General features: G+C 43.4%; 2 protein-coding genes across 4 annotated transcripts in view; one reads left to right on the top strand and one right to left on the bottom strand.

Moving 5' to 3' along the window:
• The window catches only part of LOC127053624 (kinetochore protein NDC80 homolog), a 24,647-nt gene extending 14,954 nt beyond the window's left edge, over positions 1-9,693 (top strand). For both annotated transcript variants that reach the window (XM_050958658.1, XM_050958649.1), the window contains 6 exons: positions 437-589; positions 1,105-1,194; positions 3,536-3,628; positions 5,237-5,367; positions 7,247-7,349; positions 9,391-9,693. In XM_050958658.1, the coding sequence (XP_050814615.1) occupies positions 437-589; positions 1,105-1,194; positions 3,536-3,628; positions 5,237-5,367; positions 7,247-7,349; positions 9,391-9,513 (693 nt within the window). In that variant the 3' untranslated portion in view covers positions 9,514-9,693. The remainder of the gene's footprint in view (positions 1-436; positions 590-1,104; positions 1,195-3,535; positions 3,629-5,236; positions 5,368-7,246; positions 7,350-9,390) is intronic.
• GTPBP8 (GTP binding protein 8 (putative)) lies at positions 5,958-20,535 on the bottom strand. 2 transcript variants are annotated; one of them, XR_007775345.1, is made up of 9 exons: positions 20,461-20,535; positions 19,218-19,569; positions 18,238-18,336; positions 16,165-16,295; positions 15,650-15,749; positions 15,041-15,159; positions 12,813-12,938; positions 12,020-12,326; positions 5,958-7,341 (listed from the first exon to the last, which is right to left on the bottom strand). XR_007775345.1 is itself a non-coding variant. In XM_050961071.1 (8 exons), exons 1-7 carry the CDS (start codon positions 20,517-20,519, stop codon positions 12,857-12,859), a joined length of 942 nt encoding a protein of 313 aa, XP_050817028.1. In that variant the 5' UTR covers positions 20,520-20,535; the 3' UTR covers positions 5,958-7,341; positions 12,813-12,856. The 2 variants fall into 2 exon arrangements, 1 of the variants encoding a protein (XP_050817028.1); XM_050961071.1 differs by lacking the exon at positions 12,020-12,326.

Below are 20,535 nucleotides of genomic sequence, written 5' to 3'. Positions count from 1 at the left end.
TAGGTGGAGCAGGCATTTATCCAAGAGAGGAGAATACAGCTGCTCAGGAAGGAATGGACAGCTAAAAACCGCTCAAGCCTATCTGTACAGGCCATTAAGCTTCAGGGCACAGAGAGGTGATGTGATTTGGTTTTCTCATCTTTGAAATTGGGAGAATGATGCTGACCTTCCTTTGTAAAGTGCCTTGAGATTGATGGCTGAAAAGCTGCTCTGTAAATAGAAGAAATGTTCATCTCATTCAAAAGGTTCCAGTGCTGACTAATATTTTAAAGAATTTTTTTTTTTTTTTCCTGAGGTCTCAAAATGTCTGTGCATCTCTGAAGCCACCTGCCAGTGGCTCCCTCTTAGCGGTGACAACAATAGTGATCTGTGTTTTGGCCTTTTCTATTCAGTGTCTTTCTCTCCTACCGTCCCTCTAACACCACATATTTCTCAGATTGAAGCACAGCTGGATGATTATCACAAACTGGCTCGGAAGCTGAAGCTAATCCCAGCAGGCATGGAAAATTCCAGAGGCCACGATTTTGAGATTAAGTTTAACCCAGAGGATGGACCCAATTCTCTCGCCAAATACAGACGGCAGATCAATGTAGGTGTGCTTTAACAACTGTCTTTGTTTGGAACATTTGAGTCCTGCGAACAGTGTATGCATTTCAGTGGTAAAATGTTTGGAAATACACAAGGAAGATTGTCCTTGAACATCCCTACTATAGCTGCAGTACAGTCTAGCCTGTGTGGGATGTTGCTAATAGCAGGGCTGGTGCAAGGACGTTTCGCGCCCTAGGCGAAACTTCCACCTTGCGCCCTCCCCCATCCCTGAGCCCCCGCCCTGAGGTGCCCCTCACCACAGCTCCCCCCTGCTCTGCCTCCCCGAGCATGCCGTTGCTACTTCACTTCTCTCACCTCCCAGGCTTGCAGCGCCTAAGATCCGGCCACCGCGGTCAGTGCCAAAGAAAATGGCGCCCCCCAAATCCTAGCGCCCTAGGTGACCACCTAGGTTGCCTAAATGGTTGCACCGGCCCTGGCTAATAGAGCTGAGCAAATACTCAATTTTTTTTTTCCCCATTTTTTTGTGTGTCTCTTTCTTTTCAATGTGCATTACAGGTTCCGCTTATGCAGATAATAGATGAGACTGAAGAGGCAATAAGTAAAGCTAGTAACAAGAAAATAATTTTAGAGGATTCCTTAGAACAGGTGAGCTCAAAGCTTTATACATCTTTGCTTATGGGGTTTAGGTAGTAAATATTTTCAGAATGGTGGTTTTCAAGCAGAGAGTCAGTGGGCTATGTATTATTCTTGGCATTTCTGGTTAGAGAAACCTACTGATCGTATACTGTAACTTCTCTGAAATCAGCATTCTTTAACTGAACACCTACCACAAAATAGTTTCATCTCAACGTGTATGGTTTGGTGCAGTGAAAGCATGTAATATCTCTGGAGGAAAGCAAACTCCCCACTTAGCTATCTAGCAGAGGGTATGGATTGCAAGCCCAGCTACCAGGTTCCCTGTCGGTGTTACAGATCTCAGCTCGGTCAAGCAAATGTGGATTTTCTCCTATTAAAGAACATGTAAGAGTAAACAAATTCAGCAAGCAGAAATATCAGGCCTAGGCTATACAAGGTTATCTGTGTTGTAAAATGGTGAAAGAACCAATTTAAGTGATAGGTTTAAACCATGAATATAGAGAGAATATATTTTGACTGTAAATTTCTTTGTTGGCAGTGAGTCTGCGGCTCCCTGATTTGTTTCAGCAGAGCTCCAGACTTGAGAAGGAAATACAGATTATTCCTAAAAAAGCAGCCAGTGAATTAACTTGAGTTGTAGGTGCTATGTGTGCTAAGGTAGATGCTGTATTGTTAGTAACACAAACAGTCATTTGTAGTCAGCACCAGCAGTTCATCACCTCAGCTCTGCAGTCTTTGTTGCTTAATTCATGCAAATGAATTGAAAACTGTACCAGGTCTTGAATCTGAAATATTATACCTCTACCCTGACCCTCTGCAACACAGCACATTTAGGACATGTAATTCAGTACTGTAAGCATTCCACAATCCATCCAACAAAAATGGGAATCAGCTAAATGCTGAGACACTGGCTTGGTCCCTATGTTGAGTCCATGGAGAAGGTGGTAGCAGCATAAAAGATCCTGTTAGCCACTAAAGTGTTTCAGCAGACAATACTGCTTAGGCTAGAAAGCGGAGACCTGGACACTGATACTTAATGTACATTGGTGTCCAAACAGTCTCTAAAGAAGCAAACATTGCTGAAATTAACCCAGGAGAGTGAGTGAGTAATATGTTCATAATGAACTTTATCCCTCTAGTGCAGGGGGCTCAGACTCAATTTACCTTAGAGCCAATGTCAGTCCTCAAATCCTCCCAGCGGGCCAATAATGTCACTGAAGATGGTGTTCAGAAAAGAAAACGTTTATATTCTTTCGAATTTCTCAAATAATAAAACGATCCTACAACTTGATAAAATTCTTCGCCTGCTAGAGAGTTTTTAGTGTTTGCCAGACACCTGGCAACGCTTCAGTTCTGTCAGTTTGTTGATGTTTGGCCTCAGTGACTGAGCAGTTGAAACTGTCAGGATTGCAGCAAGGTGTGCATCAGATAGCTGTGTTCAGTATTTTGACACGTTTATATTCATTGTGGAAAAAGGTTAAGCAAATGATGCTGCCTCCATGGCTGATTCTGCCCAGCAACTAGTGATGGTCTGTCTTTCTCTCCCTCAGACAATAGGAGCTGCAGGGGGCAGCACCTGCAGCAAACATTGCCAGCAGCGTGGCTGCATGCGTCTCTCCTCCACAGGCCACAGTGGGGAGGTTCTCCACAGGCCACAGTGGGGAGGTTCTCAGGCTGCAGATGGCCCATGGGCCGGGACTTTGAGACCCCTGCTCTAGTGTAGGAAACCAGGAGAAGCAGTTTACTGAAGGTGTGCGATAGAATAGTTAGTGCACAGGGAAATGTATTGCATCACCCTTTGAGACAAAAACACTTACTTTATAAAATACATAGTTTATATTGTTTAGTTTTTTTTAAATTCGAAGTCCATTCACTTTCTGCCTTTTTTAGATGTCAATTGAAAAGGGTTATCTTCCTATTGCAGTATAAGTGCAGGCTACTGTAGAATTATAGCAGTGTCACTGAAAATGGTTTGTGTGGGTCTAAGGTAGTGTACAAAATTTGAGCATCTGTTTGTTTGTTTTTTCCAGTGAAAATTTCCCATGGACTCTGCAACTGCACTAGCACCTTTCTCTGTTCCTGAGGGAACATAAATTCATCTGGCTTTTTGATGTGGGAAAATTAACATGACATTAAATAGTTCTCCAGTATTTCCCTTATCTTAATATCTATGTTATGAGTTCAGGCTGAGCACTTATCTCTAACACTTGAGTAAGGGTCCTTGGTCTTTGTTTCAGCCCCATATAACTAGTCTATTGTTTTGAAGTTCTATATAACTCAGGTTTTGCAAGGTGTTTTCAGGCAGCTGTACATGTGGTGTGTATGGTTTTTTTGTTTTTTTTCCTTTAAGTTGAATGTGATGATGGCAGAGAAGAAAAGCAACATAAAACTGCTGAAAGAAGAAGCCCAAAAGCTGGATGACCATCACAAGCAGAAGCTCAAGGTAGGAATTTACTCTTCTAAAATGAAAATAAATGAAAGATCTTTGAATGAATAGGACTAAATTCTGTGCTGACTTACACCCTATGTCATGCTGAATTTAGCCTGATGAATCATTATATGGCTTTGGACAGTCAGCTGGTGCTGTTTTAGGTGCATCTCATGAGTAGAAACTGCTGTCCCTCTACCTAACTTCCAGCAGAAGAGCTCCCTTCCCCACACCCACCCTTTGGACGTTGTTTGTTGTTGGAGGTATGTTGCCTCCCATTTCTTTCTGAACAGTTGTCAGGTATGGTACCCAGTTTCTGTTCAGATGGAAGTATTTAGACACCCAGGTTTTCTTTGAACAAATATCTTATTGCAACCTTTCTCTGCAACCCTTTCTGGACCTGGATCTGCCTTGTTGATGGCTTCTCTACCACAGAAACTGAGTTCACTTGCACCACACTGATGTGTTTAGGGCTCCTGACTGCCTTAATCCAGCCTTAATCTCACTTGTTCCTCGCTAAGGGGGTGGAGGTAGAAAAAGCCTGGTGAGGTTCTTAAAAACCATTCCAGGCAGCATGCTGGTGTAGGCAGGTGCCAACATGCCTGGACAGGGCAAAACTTTAAAAAAAAAAAGTTCACATATTTCAGATTTGGTGCTGCAAGGACACTTCAGGGTGTGCAGCCTCTCATGATGCCTAGCTCATTAGTCCATGCCTGACCCGATGCCCAACTCATCTAGTGCAGCATTTCCCAAACTGGGGTCAGCAAGGGTACCCCAGGGGAGTCTGCAGCCCTGCTGATCAACTCTTCCACCTCCCTCCTAAGGCCCCCTGCATGCCAGTGGTGTGCAGGAGGTGCTCGGAGAGAGGGGGAGGAGCAGGGACAGGGCAAGCTCAGGGGAGGGGGGCAGAAAAGGAGGAGTCAGGGTGGGGCCTTTGGGGGGGGAAGGGTGGGGTGGGACCTGGGGCTGAGCGGGGAGCTTGAGGGTCTGCAAAAAACACTAAATCAAAATGGGGATCCTCGGGTTGCTAAGGATTGAAAACTGCTGATCTAATGGATACAGGAGAGAAGTGTTGCGTCCTGTTTCTTTTTTCATAGTTCGTGCTAAGTCATTTTGAACCCCATTCAGATTGGAGGCTGAGTGGTAGGCTGCCCATGAGAACAATGGCTTCTCTTAGAAAGAAAAGAGAAAAAGGAAACCTTTAGGAGTTACTTGTTGTCTTATTAAAGAGATCTAAGTTTGGTACTATTTCTAGTCATGTATGGTCCTCTCCCATCCTGCACCATCTTGCCATACGGTTGTTGAACCTTTACCCAGGAACACTTGCTTTGCCATTTAAACATGCTTGTGAGTTGCACTGCTACTTCTCACCTCTTTAAACAGTTGCTTTTTGATTATATTGATAATTGGGGGTGGGAAGGGAGGGAATTTTTGTTACTAGTTGAAAGTTGTCCTGTGAGGCCTTGGCTTGATCCTTTCATAGTGGGAATTCTTTGGGTTTTCCTGTATTCCTCTGCTGGCAGGAGGTCCACTCTCCTAGCAAGTTCTAGGACTTTAATTATTGGTGGGTAAACTTAGCCTGAAGAACATGCTGCTGAGCAGAATTTGTTTATCCTTCCTTAGGTGGCTGAAGAAGAGGAGGAAAAAAGTGCAGCTGAACTGCAAGCCCTAAAGATACATAAAAACCTAATTGAGGCTGGAGTCAATGAGGGCCTCAATGAAGCTATGAATGAGCTACATGAAATTCAGAAGAAGTAAGTGCAACACATGCAGATGTGGGGGGGTTAACAGATTTTTCCTGAGAAGTCTACTGCATTGCAATGTAGAGAGAAGACCATACTCTGGAGGGTTGATGGTGAATTTCTGTAGTTTGTATAAAATCTCCTTGACTGAGTACATAACTAGCCTTTAGTCTTGCACATATACTATAGTTTCCATATCACTAACACACTCTCCTTCCAGAACCATGCAGTATGGAGTATTAATTAATGCCTGCATAGCAAGGGCTGGTTAAAATTTTTCAATGGAAGATGAGTATTCAACTAAAGACAACATAAGAAAAGTGTCTACTACTTTCAGTGGAAAAATGTACTCTGTCAAGAAACCAAAACCTTTTCACTTTTTGAAAATTAACGCTGCTTTTTTTTTTTTTTTTTGACTGACCAAATTGATTTGAGGGGAAAAGCCCATTTCTAACCAGCCTTGCTACTGTGAATCTGCCATAGTGAGTCTGCAATACCTGTATGTGTTTGGACACATTTCCCTATAGTGTGAAATTCAGAAGTTAACTTTCAATAGTAACTGGACTGTAAGAAAGGAAATACTGTAGTTAAAGGTTTCAGTATCTTTTACAGTTCATGCATTCTCTAATATCCAGCCATGTGAATGTTAGTTATTACATATTGCAGTGACACCTATTCCATGTCCCATCTATCAAGAGTCGTTGAGTTTTCAAGTTCTACAGAAAAACCCTCAAGACTTGACACACTTGTTCAAAATATAAAAGTCCTAATATTCTACCTTCTAGCTCTTTTATAGTCTTTTCTTCAGTAGATCCTCAGCCCCCTGCTTTATCTTGTGCCATGCTACATAAACCATGCAGGTTCAGAGTCTACCCCTATACATATAGCTGCAGAATAGTAATATTTTAACATTACAAAGCATGCATAATAGTGTTGTGTAACTAAGATTTATCATATTAGGTATTGTATATAGATGTAGTCTAAAAATACTCCTGTGTACATGGATGGTTCACTGCCTTTATAGTTTTTGATATATTTGAACTGATTAAAAATGTAGTGGGAGAGATTAGATGAAAGGTTATTGTGATGTCTGATCATGCTGAATTGGCTGGATGCTTGCTAGAGAACATATAAACTGTATAGGTACTCAATTTTATCTATAGTCTTAGGTTCAGGATTAGATTTTATTTGAAATTTGATTTTTTATTAAATCAAGCTTTTTAAATATGGCACAATAGGTCAGCCTGAGTAATTTAGGAGACATCTTATTTTCAAGATACTTAGGTGAGATTAGGAATTTAAACTGTCACTTTTACTTAAGCATATTTGAAAACTTTCCCAAGCTACCTGAAATAACCAGTTTAATTCACTGAGTAATTAAATGATTTATTAAATAGAGATTAGTTGTAAACATGGAACATGCTTTGATAAGAGATTATCTATCCAAAACATTTTTAAGGTGGTATTTTTATATGCTGTTTTGTTTGTTTAAATTCCAGTTACCGTCCTCATACAGCTTGACACAAATCAGAGCAAAAAGTACTTTATCTAGTAAATAAGCAATATCCCTCACTATTTTTAACATACTAAAAATGTACAGTTATGTAGTTTAATTGCTTATATGTAGATAGTTCTAGTGCATCTTTTTACTACCTAAGAGGATACACTAAATCTAGTGAAAAGGCTTTAATTGTAAATGTTTTAATAGTTGCACTCTCATTGGAAGATGCATCTTCCTTTAGAAAGACACTTAAGTACAAATGGAAAAGTAGGTTTTAAATCATCCAGCCTCTTGAGTTTTTTTAACATTTATTACATTGCCAACCTTAAAATGAAGAGGTTTCTCTTTGGCCTGGGCATGCAATTAAGGGAATGTATTTGTATTCCTCAGGCACCAGATTGCTGTGAGGACAACAAATGAAGAGAAAATTCAACTGCTTGAAAAGTTGTACCGTGTCCTGGAAATGGTGGCTTTTCATGTAGGATCTGTAGAAGTAAGTCACACCCATTACTGTTAACAGGAAAGCAGGGTTAGGAAATATACATTGCCCAAAAGGAAATTTACGGTCAGTTCATTTCCACGCCAGTGCCCTTTGATTCTCTCTCTCTCTCTGTCCTGCCCAGTTCATGGCAGGCTATGAAGAAAGAGGTCATTGGTTCCCTCCCAAAAGTCAGTGTCTGTCTCTCTCTAGGGAGTGACTGGTTGTTAGCGTCTCCAAGCTCCTTGGAAAGAACAAATCTCTCTCCTGTTTGTCTGGGCATGCTGAACCTTGTCCCTTCCTGTACAGAAAAGTCCACAATTTCTCCCAAAGTGACACAATAGCAAATACCATGTAGATTAAAAATGTGCTGAAGCTAACTGCCATGTGCAAGCAGAGCATCCAACCCGTGTGTGGTGTTGGGAATAGCATCTTAGTCTCTTGTTCTAGGGTTCCTTTTATGAATATTTCACAACTGATTGCCACAGTCATATATACACACATACGCCATAGCTCAGTCTTCCCTACCTCTCCCTCAAATTATTGGCAGAGCCAGTAAAATGGCCCCTTGTAATGATTCCAATGTCTATTAAGCTGTTGCCAAAAAGCTTGGAGGCTGCAAAAGTACAGCACCATGCCCTGCCAACCTCACCTAAAACAGTTGTCACCACACTGATTGAATGTAGGATGAAATACCAGTAACAACTGCAATTGTTCTTCCTGGGCTGTTTTGGAAACAGGAGACACTATAGGTCTCCAAATACAGTACTTGAATTGTTGATGTTCATTACTGCTGACGTGGGTGGATGTTCTAGTTTGTTCAGACCCTCTTATCAGGGCTGCAAAAAGTAGAGCTCATTTTGGAAAGATGACAATAGCCTCTCCTGTAGTGTTCAAAGGCCTATTAACTAATCTGCACAGGGTGGGATGTGATTGATTGCATTACAGTAGACACCACCACCTGTGGGAGGAGAAACAGACATGGAAAGGGGCCAGGGAAATGACAGAAGTAGAAATAGAATTCTGGGCTCCTGAATCCCTAGAACATCTGCCTCAATTAATGTTGCCAGTACCTGTATCCAGGGGAAACAATTTTAATCAAGAGGGCTTAAAGCCATAAAGGGTGTGTAGCTTGCTGTGTAAATCATCTAGGTTAGTGAAAGTACTGGGCCATCAAAACTCCTTCTAAAATGGAATTACACTTGTGACTGTGCAGGGGATGGCTACAGAAGTGAGATGAATGCTTAGGCCATTAGACACAAGCTAGGTGAGGTAACAGTTATTGGACCAACATTTGTTGGTGAAAGGGACATGCTTCACAGCACTCCTTCACGTCTGGGGAAGGTAAATGGGTAGGACACTGGAAACATGCAATCTGAATCTTGCACTTGTGTATATTTCAGACTGTAATCCATTCAATGGGAAGGAGAAATGTGGAAACAATGATAGACTAGGGGAGAGAAGAGGCACACTTATTAGAAGTGAAATCCTGCACCATTAACTTCAATAAAGCTGAGATTTCTCTGAAAGTTTGTACCAGGAAATAGCCAAAAAAAAAAAACTTAGATCTGTGAATAAGATGCATTAGGGCAGAGAGCTACCAATCACTCTGCAGACATTAAGAGGGAGCTAAAGCTTCCTAAAAAATTAACAAATTATCCGTGCTCCTTTTGGTGTTCTGCCATGCTAACCTCCCTCAAGAACAGGATTGGCTTTTACACTATCAGCCTATGAATTGAAACTATTTTAATAGGCAATTCATTCACAAACTCCTAGGGATCAGATTTGTGCCCTAAGAATTCAAAGTTTTTGGCATGCCACTGTAAAACAGGTGTTTTCAACCTAGTTGCTTTACTATCAAGTCAGATCTTAGAGTTTGGTTGGTTGGTTTTTTTTATTGAAGAAACCAGTTTTACTATTTAAATTATAGATAAATGGCCTTATTGCTATGCAGTGGATAATAATAATAGATGCACATGGTGCTGACACAGAAGCTGCATGTCTTTTAGGTTAAAAATGAAAGTTGGAAATCTCACCTGTAACATTTTCTTCCTAGAAATACCTGGCTGAGCATAACGCAAAAGCTGATACAGTGTTTGAAGAATTTATGTCTGAAGATCTCTTGGACAACCTGAAGCAAATCCTGGCCAAATATAAAAGTAAAGCTAATGCTCTGTAACCCCTGCATGAAGGACTTCACCTATACATTTTTTTTTCTGTAGCACAATTGTACTGTCCAGTCCTGCATTCCTTCCACTACTAACCCATATGTACAAGGACTACAGGATCTGGTCCACAGTGTGCTGTTTGAGAGCTGTTACTCCTAAGTATGTATTTTTTAAATTCTTACAAATGTAAACTGGTGTGTATTTAAAAAATCAAAATTACACTACAACTGCTATCAAATCTTTATGAAATACCTTTAAGACCCTTGGGTTCTGCAGGCAGATGTCTTTGAAAAGTGTGGTTTAAATCTTATAGCTTCATAAGGGTCCATTAGTTTTGGATGCTTAACTTGCAAAAGCCCACAGCATGCAGCACCCAGAACTGAGTGGATGCTTCTGAAAAATGTTTGCTAGCAGGCTGAAACTACTCAAGAACTGACACTGAGCCACAGCATGTGCTCCAGGATGCTTTTTGTCCCTGAGAGCTGTACTATCTGGGACAGCCCATCTGTGGTTATGACACTCAGCACTAACAATGGTTATATATGGAATCATAGCCCTGACTCTCCCTTTGTTCTGCTTGATTGATCAAAGTACTTAGGAGTTAGATCCATCTCTTTTGCATACAGCACATAGGAATTAGTGTATTGCATTAGGGTACTGTTCCAACAGCTCCCAGATCCTGTCTCTAGGATTGGCTACTACTATGTAGTAGGATTAACATCTAATGATGTTTTTTACCCAACCTAATTGACCTTGGGAAATCATCATTTCCTTTTATGAACAGACATGAACTTGACCACACAGCCTCTTTAATCTACACTTAAGTCACATGCAGAGTACAGCTACAGCATTGCTTAGGTGAAGAGCATGCCCTACATACCTGAACCCCCAGGCTGGAGAGCTGTGTACACACTCACACTCTCTCTCTCTACAGTGCAACATCCTCCTACTTTAAGCCTTTCCCTGTCCCAGTGAAAGGCTCCAGCCACTCCTGCCTCTTGGAGCCTTTAGCTATGGCATAGAGCTAGCCATTGTAAAGTAATGCACATTGGAAAAAATAACCCCAACTATACATACAATATGATGGGGGCTAATTTAGCTATAATAAGTCAGGAAAAAAATCTTGGAGTCCTTATGGATAGTTCTCTGAAGACATCCACACAGTGCACAGAGGTGGTCAAAAAAGCAAACTATGTTAGGAATCATTAAAAAGGGGATAGAGAATAAGACTGAGAATATATTGCCCTTATATAAATCCATGGTACACCGCCATCTCCAATACTGTATACAGATGTTGTCTTCTCACCATATGAGGAGAGATTAAAGAGGCTAGGACTCTTCAGCTTAGAAAAGAGGAGACTAAGGGGGGATATGATAGAGGTATATAAAATGAGTGATGTGGAGAAAGTGGATAAGGAAAAGTTATTTACTTATTCCCATAATACAAGAACTAGGGGTCACCAAATGAAATTAATGGGCAGCAGGTTTAAAACAAATAAAAGGAAGTTCTTAACACGGTGAACTTGTGGAACTCCTTACCTGAGGAGGTTGTGAAGGCTAGGACTATAACAGGATTTAAGAGAACTGGATAAATTCATGGTGGTTAAGTCCATAAATGGCTATTAGCCAGGATGGGTAAGGAATAGTGTCTCTAGCCTCTGTCAGAGGATGGAGATGGATGGCAGGAGAGAGATCACTTGATCATTGCCTGTTAGGTTCACTCCCTCTGGGGCACCTGGCATTGGCTACTGTCAGTAGACAGATACTGGGCTAGATGGACCTTTGGTCTGACCCAGTACAGCCATTCTTATGTTCACTGCAGTGACAAGTGTGAACACAGCCTGTACTCCACACACCACCAGTGTAAACAGAGCTTAAGAATGGGTGATCTTCTGGGAAGGAACTCTTACCCATCAGTAACACTACAACTATGCCATCTAGTGGGCATTACTAAACAGATGCAACTTAGTGTGGGAAGTTTATCCCACATCTGTTATGTGCCCCTGAAGAATAGGAGGTTACCACTGAGGGACAAGGTAGGGCCACATATGCAGCATGTACCTCATTTGCCATGGAAGTTCACTTCTTTATGGTCAGTTGTCATCACTAAAGAATTTTGGTTTGTTCCCTGAGAGGTCCATAGTGAAGTTGGTGCTAAGCAAGAGAACACAGTGCAAAAAGGAGTGATAACCCCTACCCCTTTGAGAACCAATGAACTATTGCCTTAGAGAGCAAGGCCTGAGGATTTCAAACTTTTGTAGTGGTGACCCCTTTCACAAGCAAGTCTGAGTGCAACCCTTCCTTATAATTTAAAAACACTTTTAAATATTTAGCACTATTATAAATGCTGGAGGTGAAGCAAGGTTTGGGGTGGAGGCTGACAGCTTGTGACCCCTTGAAGGGTCCCAACCCCCCGTTTGAGAACCCCGGCAATAGATGCTATGTAAGTACTAATTCTTCCAGCAGAGTGCTCCATTAACAAGTGCTGACAAAGCAAAGCAGTCATCTTCCTCTCACCATTAACAAAGCCACAGCTTTCCTCCTGCTATTACTTCATCTGCTCTTTCTCCTAGGAACTGATGGGGTGGTGGAGAGCCCTCACAGCTTGTAGCCACTGGTGCTTGATTACATTAGGGTAATTTCCCTTGGGGCACAGCATAGAGTTATGCCTGGCAGAGGTACCACGTAACTCCATGCAGCTTGTGCACCAGACTTCCTTTAACGGCATCATCCTCTCGTAACTTCTTAAAGGACAAGTCCCTTCCACCTCCAGGTAGGAAGCCATACAGCAGGAAAGAGTGTTCTTGCTACTTCCTTGTCAACATTAAAGAAAGCATGAAAATCTTAGAACTGAACACAAACACCAACAGCTTCAAATTCTATAGGGTGACCCTATTCTCATATTATCTGTATTAAAACAGATTGACTGACAGTCACAGCTGATCAGTGACTAAAGGATGTTGCTACAGCCAGGCCCCCATGCACTCTGTTTATCTCTTGCTATACAGCTATGTTTTAGTATCTAAGCTTTCATTAAAACCTGCTTCACATGTCAAGGCTATCTTCATAACAAGGAAGGGAAGCAAGTGGAAGTTTGTTAAAACATGAGCTTTAAAAATCCTTTTTTTTGTCAATTTAGTAAATTAATACCAATAAATAAATCTAGAAAATCAGATAACATTCTGCTGCAGGCATCACTTAAGTTTCCTTAAATTTTCATTAACAAGTTATTACAAACCCTCAAAATAATTTCACTATTTTATCTTATTTACAAAGCAAAAAGCAATGTCCAGAGCACTATGTTTGGTACCTGTTGTGCTGGATGAGTAGAATACAACAGGAGAGTTGTGGCTGTCAGGAATTCATCATGGGAAGGTTTCCTGTAACATGGGCTATAAAACACCTCAGCAGGTGGATGCCAGAATACTCTATGGAACTGTAGAAAGAAAGATTTACATGTTCAGGTCCTTGCTTCCTTCAAATGCAGGTGCCTAATTCTGCTAAGCTGCCACTGTCCCTTGGAGTATCAGGTAACTTCAAAGTCAGCCAATTGTTTCTGATATATTTTAAAACATCAATAATTTAGTCCCACAACAATCAGGAAATGTATAGTTCCTGCGGCAACTTTAAATTCTGTCCACTGCACGATCACAGATTGGAATCAGCAAAAAATGTTATGGTACATCACAGATTCTCTTCACTTAGCTTTATGTGTAGAAGGAAGGACTTGTCTTTCTGGTGCAAAAATGCAGCTTCACAAGAGTTTGAAATTGCAGCTCAGTGGTGCCCTAAACATTTTCTATCCAATGAAATTAGGTGTTAATTCTTCCATTTAGTTTATTGCTGCAATAATAACAGAATCGCTACACTCTACAGCAGAGGTTTAGAGTTCCGCAACCTTTAATACAAGTTTAACAACTTCACAAGCCATGTTCAAAATAAGGTGATGTTTAAAATTTTTAATAGGGTTCTCTGCTGAGATTTTTTAAACAAGGAAAAAATGTTACATAGGATTTTCCCCCGTTACACACACCACTTAATTAAATGTCACAGGTCAAATCCTGGCCTATTGACTTCAATGTCCTAGGATTTCACTGATGTTTCTACATAAAGGAGCTACATTTGAACTTTTATCAGGTATAGTGTGCTCAGCAAAGGAAGCTTGGCTGTGGCTCGTCACTTAATTCAGGATCTCATTATAAAGGGACATTAACATGACAGTTCCAAACTGGTGTACGCCTTTACACGTTCTTATCTTATAAAATCCAGTCCTGATCTCCCCAACCCCCTCCCCAAATTGACAGTTGCTCACTGCTCAATATCAAATAAAAAAATCCCAAGACCATCTGTCTGGTATGAGGCAATAAGGGCACAGCAACCCCTGGAGAGGAGATATGATACTAAAAGCCCAGCTTTGGGTAGTCACTTATACCCATACCAAGTGGTTGCAGAACATTACACCATGCTGATTTTTGGTAGCCTTTAGCACCGATGTAAGCGACTTCACAAATGCAAAGCAATGGATATCTGGGTTCTATCTCAAGCTCTGCTACAGGTTTTCTGTGTGTCCTTGGCAAAGTCACTTAGGAGCCTACATAGCTTTGTGGCTCTAGGCCTTAGAATAGTTCTACTCTGAAAATTGACACTGTAAAAGCAGCATTTTGGGTCCCATATTTGACACACTCAACATCAACCTTGCTCTATTTACACATAGATTTTTTAAATTGCCACAGTCTCATCCTAGAAACTGAGAGTCAAGCTGGGTTCTTTCCAACACATCCACCCCCCGTACAAGATTCTATATGCCAAATTCCATTCAGTTACATTTGTACCATGCAGCTCGGTTCAGTGAGATGGTACAGATGTAACTAGGGGCAGAGCTGGATTCTGCTAATGCTGGATCCAAAACAGAACCCAGCTCCCTCTCCCAGAGTTGTACAGACTCTGCAGGGCTAACAGGAGTAAGAAGGCTGAAGTTAAAGTTACACATAGGCAGCAGAGACGTTATGCAAGATGCCATTTTTATCTTGCTCTTTTTCAGAGTAGAACTGCACGTTAGCCTCTCTGCCCATTCCCCCATCTGCAGAGGGGATACTTTGCATACAGTCTTAGAGCAAAGTAGCTTTATTGGGCAGCATAACTGCAAGTACTATCCTTGGTATGCCTCAGAAAGCCACAGCCATTTCAAACCTGGTCCCAAGCTATTGCCCATACGTGGTCTGTTTAAAATGAGTGCGGTAGTCTCAGGCAGGCATTCACACCACAAAACCCACCAGCGTATGTTGTGCCTCTGCTGTCAGTCTCATCTGAAAGACCAAACAAGGAATGGGCCTTGAAAGCTGAACTCTCCTCTCACCTCTTTAAGGGATCTACCTCAGATAGGCTGGGGTCAGCGTGAGAGTAACTTGCTCCGATACTGCCCATTGTACCTGTTCTGGGCATAAACAGGAGTTCAGTCTCCCAAACTGTCATACCTTTCAGTGCGTTTGGTGTTTTTCAGGTGCTTAAAATTCAGACATCAGTAGAAGCGAGCTTTACCTGACTGGGAAGAGTTGAGGAAAGCACCCCTGAGTGTGCTTCTCTGCGAAGTCCTGGATCTCCAGTACATTTTTAACCAACAGTCCCTTGGAAGCTTTGTCGATTTTGGTTAACACAAACTGCACAAATCCATAAAAAGAAGATTTAGGGAGCAGGGGGGAAGAATGTTGCTTTACTGTAAACCCGGAAATGTTTGCCAAGATGTATCACCCTTCCACCACTTTCAAACTGCTTCATGTCCTATCTAAATGGGATACTAGGACATGAACGCTGAGAACCCAGCCTATTAAAATCAGGCCTCTTTAAGGGGTGTCAAACTGGGCACCAAAAATAAGGTCAATTTTGAAAATTCAGACCTTAAAAAAAAACCAAAACAGACAATAGATTTTCAGGCCTCCCTATACAATATGAATTTTAAAAGAAGTGTGTGTGTGTGGGGGAGGGGTGCAGCAATTTTTGTCCCTGTGCAGATCACCTTTAACTCACTGCTAGAGCGCTACTGCTGAGGCTCATCTGTCTGAAGGTACAAAATGTTTAGAGAATGCCCTTGACTCTAGCCAATTTACATTTTTATTTTGGTTCGTGTTTTAAAGAGAAAGTATAACTTACAACGTAAGGGATCCCAAACTCCTCCAACATTTCTATGGCAGTGTGGTCTGCTTTCTGAAATCCTACCACGCTGTCCACTAATAAGAACGTCCTCTTCAAGCTAACAAAGATACAGACAGTAACACAAGTGAGGGGCAATGCAACAATGGTTGTTTCTACGTTAACTAGGATGAGAACTGAGATGCTCTTTCATAGGATGTGGAGATGGGAAAAGAGAATTAGTCTCATCTAGTTCATCCTGAGAGAAGTCAATACAGGATAGAACCTAAGGGGAATATTTTCCAGTGCTTTGATCCATCCAAGCTTCAAAACAGGACTCAAACAATGGTAATACCACCACTTCACTCTGGAAGCTATACCGTGTTCTAGTACATTCCATCCCATTGTTGGCAATGACTTCTTGATATTTACACCTAACTCTTCCACTTTTTTATAATCTCCGCAAGCATCCCCCACTGTTATGATGCACTGTGAGATTGCAGGTAAAACACGACAGCATGCAATGGTTCTCTTACTTCTGACGCTCTTGTAAATAGGCTTCCACCATGTCAGCAAAGTCTTGCGGGGCTCGGTAGCCATAGCCTGGCATGTCCACCAAGGTAAAGTATTTCCCCACTTTGAAGAAATTCATTTTCTTTGTGTGGCCCTGGAGAGAGACAGGTTGAGCTTTATTAAATATTACTAAATGGCCATGGGATTATTGATTTATTTAAAAGATACTTTATGCCCAACATTAGATATCTGAGCTGAATATGGACAAGAACCAAGAATCCGATGGGCCTAGAAGACTGGAAAGTGTTTTAGATTCATTAGAAACGCTGAATAGACTTTGTAATGCATCCTGGGTAACTGACAAGCTGACTGAATGAGGGAAGCACTTCATGGTTCAGTAGAAACAGGATACCATCCCAATGACTGATAGACAAACTTAAGTTGGTCTAAATGTGACTACACAAATCTATGTAGCTGAGAGGAGGGAGATGCTGTATGAGCCCACGTAGGAGAGTCCAGCAGGCACATGATGTACTGGACTTACATTTTTTGAAATTACAACCCTAGAGCAGTATCGGAGGTAGCCGTGTTAGTCTGTATCCACAAAAGCAATAAGGAGTCTGGTGGCACCTTAAAGACTAGCAGATTTATTTGGGCACAAACTTTCATGGGTTAAAAACCCCACTTCTTCAGATGAAGATTTATGCCCAAATAAATCTGTTAGTCTTTAAGGTGCCATCGGAACCCTAGAGGAGAACACTAGTACTTACAATACTATTTAGCCATGGTATCAGAAAGGATTTTAGGAAACACTCTACAGCAGTGTTTCTCAGCGCGGGATATGCATACCCCTGGGGGTACGTAGAGGTCTTCCAGGGGCACATCAACTCTTCTACATATTTGCCTAGTTTTACAACTAAAAAAGCTCTAGCAAAGTCAGTACAAACTAAAATTTCACACAATGACTTGTTTATCATAGAATATCAGGGTTGGAAGGGACCTCAGGAGGTCATCTAATCCAATCCCCTGCTCAAAGCAAGACCAACACTGCTCTCTATAGTATACACTGAAATGTAAGTACAATATTTACATTCCAGTTGATTTCTTTTATAAATACATGGTAAAAGTGAGAAAGAAAGCAAATTGTTCAGTAATAAAAATACAAAAAAGTGTTATAGCACATTATGTCTGATTTTGTAAGGAAACAGTTTAAGTGAGGTGAAACTTGCAGGTACACAAGACAAATCAGACTCCTGAAAGGGGTGCAGTAGTCTGGAAAGGTGAGGAACCACTGCTTTACAGATCCTGGTCTTCACACATAGCCAGAGAACCTAGTCTCTGCCTACGGGAGGTTCTCAGTTTGGGCATCATGGATGGGAATTGGGGGTGGGGGTGGAATCCTCTCCTCACATGCTGAAAGCAGGACACAGGATACCTGGGGAGCTGTTCCAGAGCCACCACTGAGCCTCTGTGCTGAAGTAATATCAGTAACACACTAAAAATGCCTGTGTTGTGAGTGTTTAAGTCAACAGATCTACAGATCATGGCATCACTGGCCATACCCCCAAGCCTTCCCTCTGTGGGTCCACAGGGTGTGGTGACTGCCTGCACAGCCTCCCTGTGGCCTGCTCCTCTCTGTGTGGAGCAGACTGCGACAGTTCCACTGCTTCAATGACCTTCCACAGTCATTACCTGAGGAGGAGGATTTAGCTCTGAGTCTCAAACTATTCTCAAAAAAAGAGACTACAAATTAGCTTGGTAGGGCTGTGTGTTTGTTTTGTCTCAGCGGCTGCACATCAAGTGTGCTCAGCTTATGAGTAAAAAGATTAATTCCCCCCTCCACAACTGCTAGCCCTGAAAACTCACCCTGGGCTCTGAGAGTCAAGCTGGGTTCTTTTCACCTCATATTTCCAGTAATAGGACTTTTGCAAATAAACCTTAAAATTCCTGTTGAAGATGCACAAGCCAGAACAGAATCCATCTTATGCTCTCAGAGCTTTGTGTTACCCCAGAGCTAAGGTTAGCCCTTTCTCTCATCTCCCCTGACTGGCAGGAGCTTCCTGTTGAGACAGAGGGAATCCCGTAACCACACTTACTGGAGTTTTCGACACTCTGACTTCAACATCGGGAGCCAATGAAAACAAGGCCTTTATTAAGGAGGATTTCCCAACATTGCTTCTGCCCACAAAGCACACCTGGAGAAAAACAGGAGATACCATTGTTAGTTTTCTCTCCTTCATCCAACCCCACTTGTGCAACATGAGTGGGTCACTCCTGCAAAGCCTCAATTAGTTCTCATGCCCTTACCACCTTAGACGAGGAAGGATGGTCCAGTGACTGCGGCACTCACGTAAGTCTTGGGAGCTGAGTTCTAGACCATGCCATAGACTTCCCCTGTAAACCTGAGCAAGTCATGTAGCCTCTCAGTTCCCCATCTGTAAAATGGGGATAATAGCACTTCCCTATCTCACAGGGGTGTCATTATGGATTATGAGGTGCTCAGATACCATGTTGCTGGTAACTAAGACAGACTCGCTTTCAGGGAATGTCTTTGTGCTAGTTGATACCCTCCTATGTTAAAAGTCGCTGGAAGGGCCAAGTTAGATTGAAAACTTAGTAGCCCAGACAACATGAAATTTCCATTTAATTGTCCTATCTGTAGGGATAAATATTTTGTTCCCTTCGTAAGGGACTTAGTCCTTCAACTCTGTAGAAGTCCCAGGATCTGTAAAATCTTGGGACATCTGCAGAAAGCCCAGGCCCTTCAGAAGCTGTGCTTCCATCAGTTCATAGACTCATAGACTCATAGGTCAGAAGGGACCAATCTGATCATCTAGTCTGACCTCCTGCACAAGTCCCCATCGTTCAGAGGGCTGACTGCACAGAGACGCTCTCTTTCGGCTCCAAGTGGTCAGATGAACTGCTAAAACTACAGCACCCAAATGCATGAATTCAGGGGAGGGGAGACAGGGACAACGCTGTATAGGATGGACTCCCTGCTCCCCCCACTCAACATGTGTTCTGACCACAGGAGCAAGGATACCACCTCCCTCTCCATCCTTGGAAATGGCCTCACCTCAGGCTGCGACAGCTGTGGTGCATGGTCCATGCGGACAGCAGAACTGAAATAATCAATCACGTGTCTGCCCGAGGGTTTGAAAAGCGCCTCTGCCCTGTGAATGTCATCCAGGCCGGGGCTGAAAGTCCGGAAGCTTGCAGTGTTCACTCCTGGGGCTAGATACCTCTCTAGACCCTGGAGAGGGAAAACTACACCAGTGAGCTTTTTATCCTCCAGCTGCAGCACTTCTGCAAAGGATGCATTTTTGGGAGAGCTCCTCCACGTAGCGCTGTGTCTCCGGAGCAGGCAGTTTGCCCCCGCAAGCCGCCTCAGCCTCTGTAGCTGGAGCATCTCTGCCCAGTCTCCCAGCCTGCAATGGTGCACAGAGTCCTTAAAGAGCTGGACCAACAGCTGAACCAAAGGTGGCTTCACACTGCAGAGCCGAGTGTCTCAGGCCCAAAGCCCTCAGTGGAGGGCCCTTTCAAGGGTTACTATATGGGCACTGCAGTAACACCCCGCTCACCGCCCAGCAGTGCCCCCGACGCGCTCAGCACCCGGGTGTCAGACAGGGCACCCAGCGGAGCTAAGCCGGAAGCACTGGAAATGCAGGGGGCCTGGGGAGGATGCGAGGGTCCTGCGCGGACACTCAGTCAGGGGCCAGGCCCTGCGGCCGGGCCGGGGGCGGCGGGAAGGATCCCAGAGCACCGGGGCCGGCGGCGGATGCGATGGCAGCGGGGAGGGACACGCAGGGGGAGGGGCTGCCCGGGACTCCCGCGCTCCCTGGCGGCGGCGGCCAGCCCTCTCCGCGGCCCTTAACCCCGGCCGGGCGCTCACTTCCGGGCAGGGGCGGGACGCAGCGGCCAGGCCCGGCCTCTCCGGAGCTGCCTGCTCCCCTCCCCCCGCGGGGCGCTGTGCGCCGTGGGGGCTCCCCTCGGGCCGGCTTTGCACCCGCCCCCCACTCTGCGTCCCAGCCCCGGCCTCGCCGCCCCCCTGCCCCTGGAAAAGCCCCGTCCCGGGCTGCTGAAGCAGGTCACTGGAGAGGGTCGGGGAGTTTATTCAGCCTGTTTGAAACGGGGTCGCTCCCTGTTTAACTCAAGCGCCTGGTAAACGCCGGAGAAAAGGTGTCACCCCGCCTCCCTTTGCCGCTTGAGAGCTGAGCGGCTCCCCCTGCACAGGGAAGGCCCCCGAGACCAGGGGGCCCACACTGGACAGCCCTGCCCATTTCTCCGATTAAATCATCATGGAGAGGGAAGAAACTCGCCTTTCAGGCTTTCTTCCGCCCGCCCCCCGTAAAGAGGAAGAAGAAAGGCACAGACCCATTTTTCCCTTTGCAGTT

The sequence above is a fragment of the Gopherus flavomarginatus genome, chromosome 1 (assembly GCF_025201925.1).
Source record: "Gopherus flavomarginatus isolate rGopFla2 chromosome 1, rGopFla2.mat.asm, whole genome shotgun sequence".
Classification (NCBI taxonomy): Eukaryota; Metazoa; Chordata; order Testudines; family Testudinidae; genus Gopherus; species Gopherus flavomarginatus.
The sequence above is the reverse complement of the archived record's forward strand: the minus strand, read 5'-3'. Positions and strand labels throughout refer to the sequence as shown.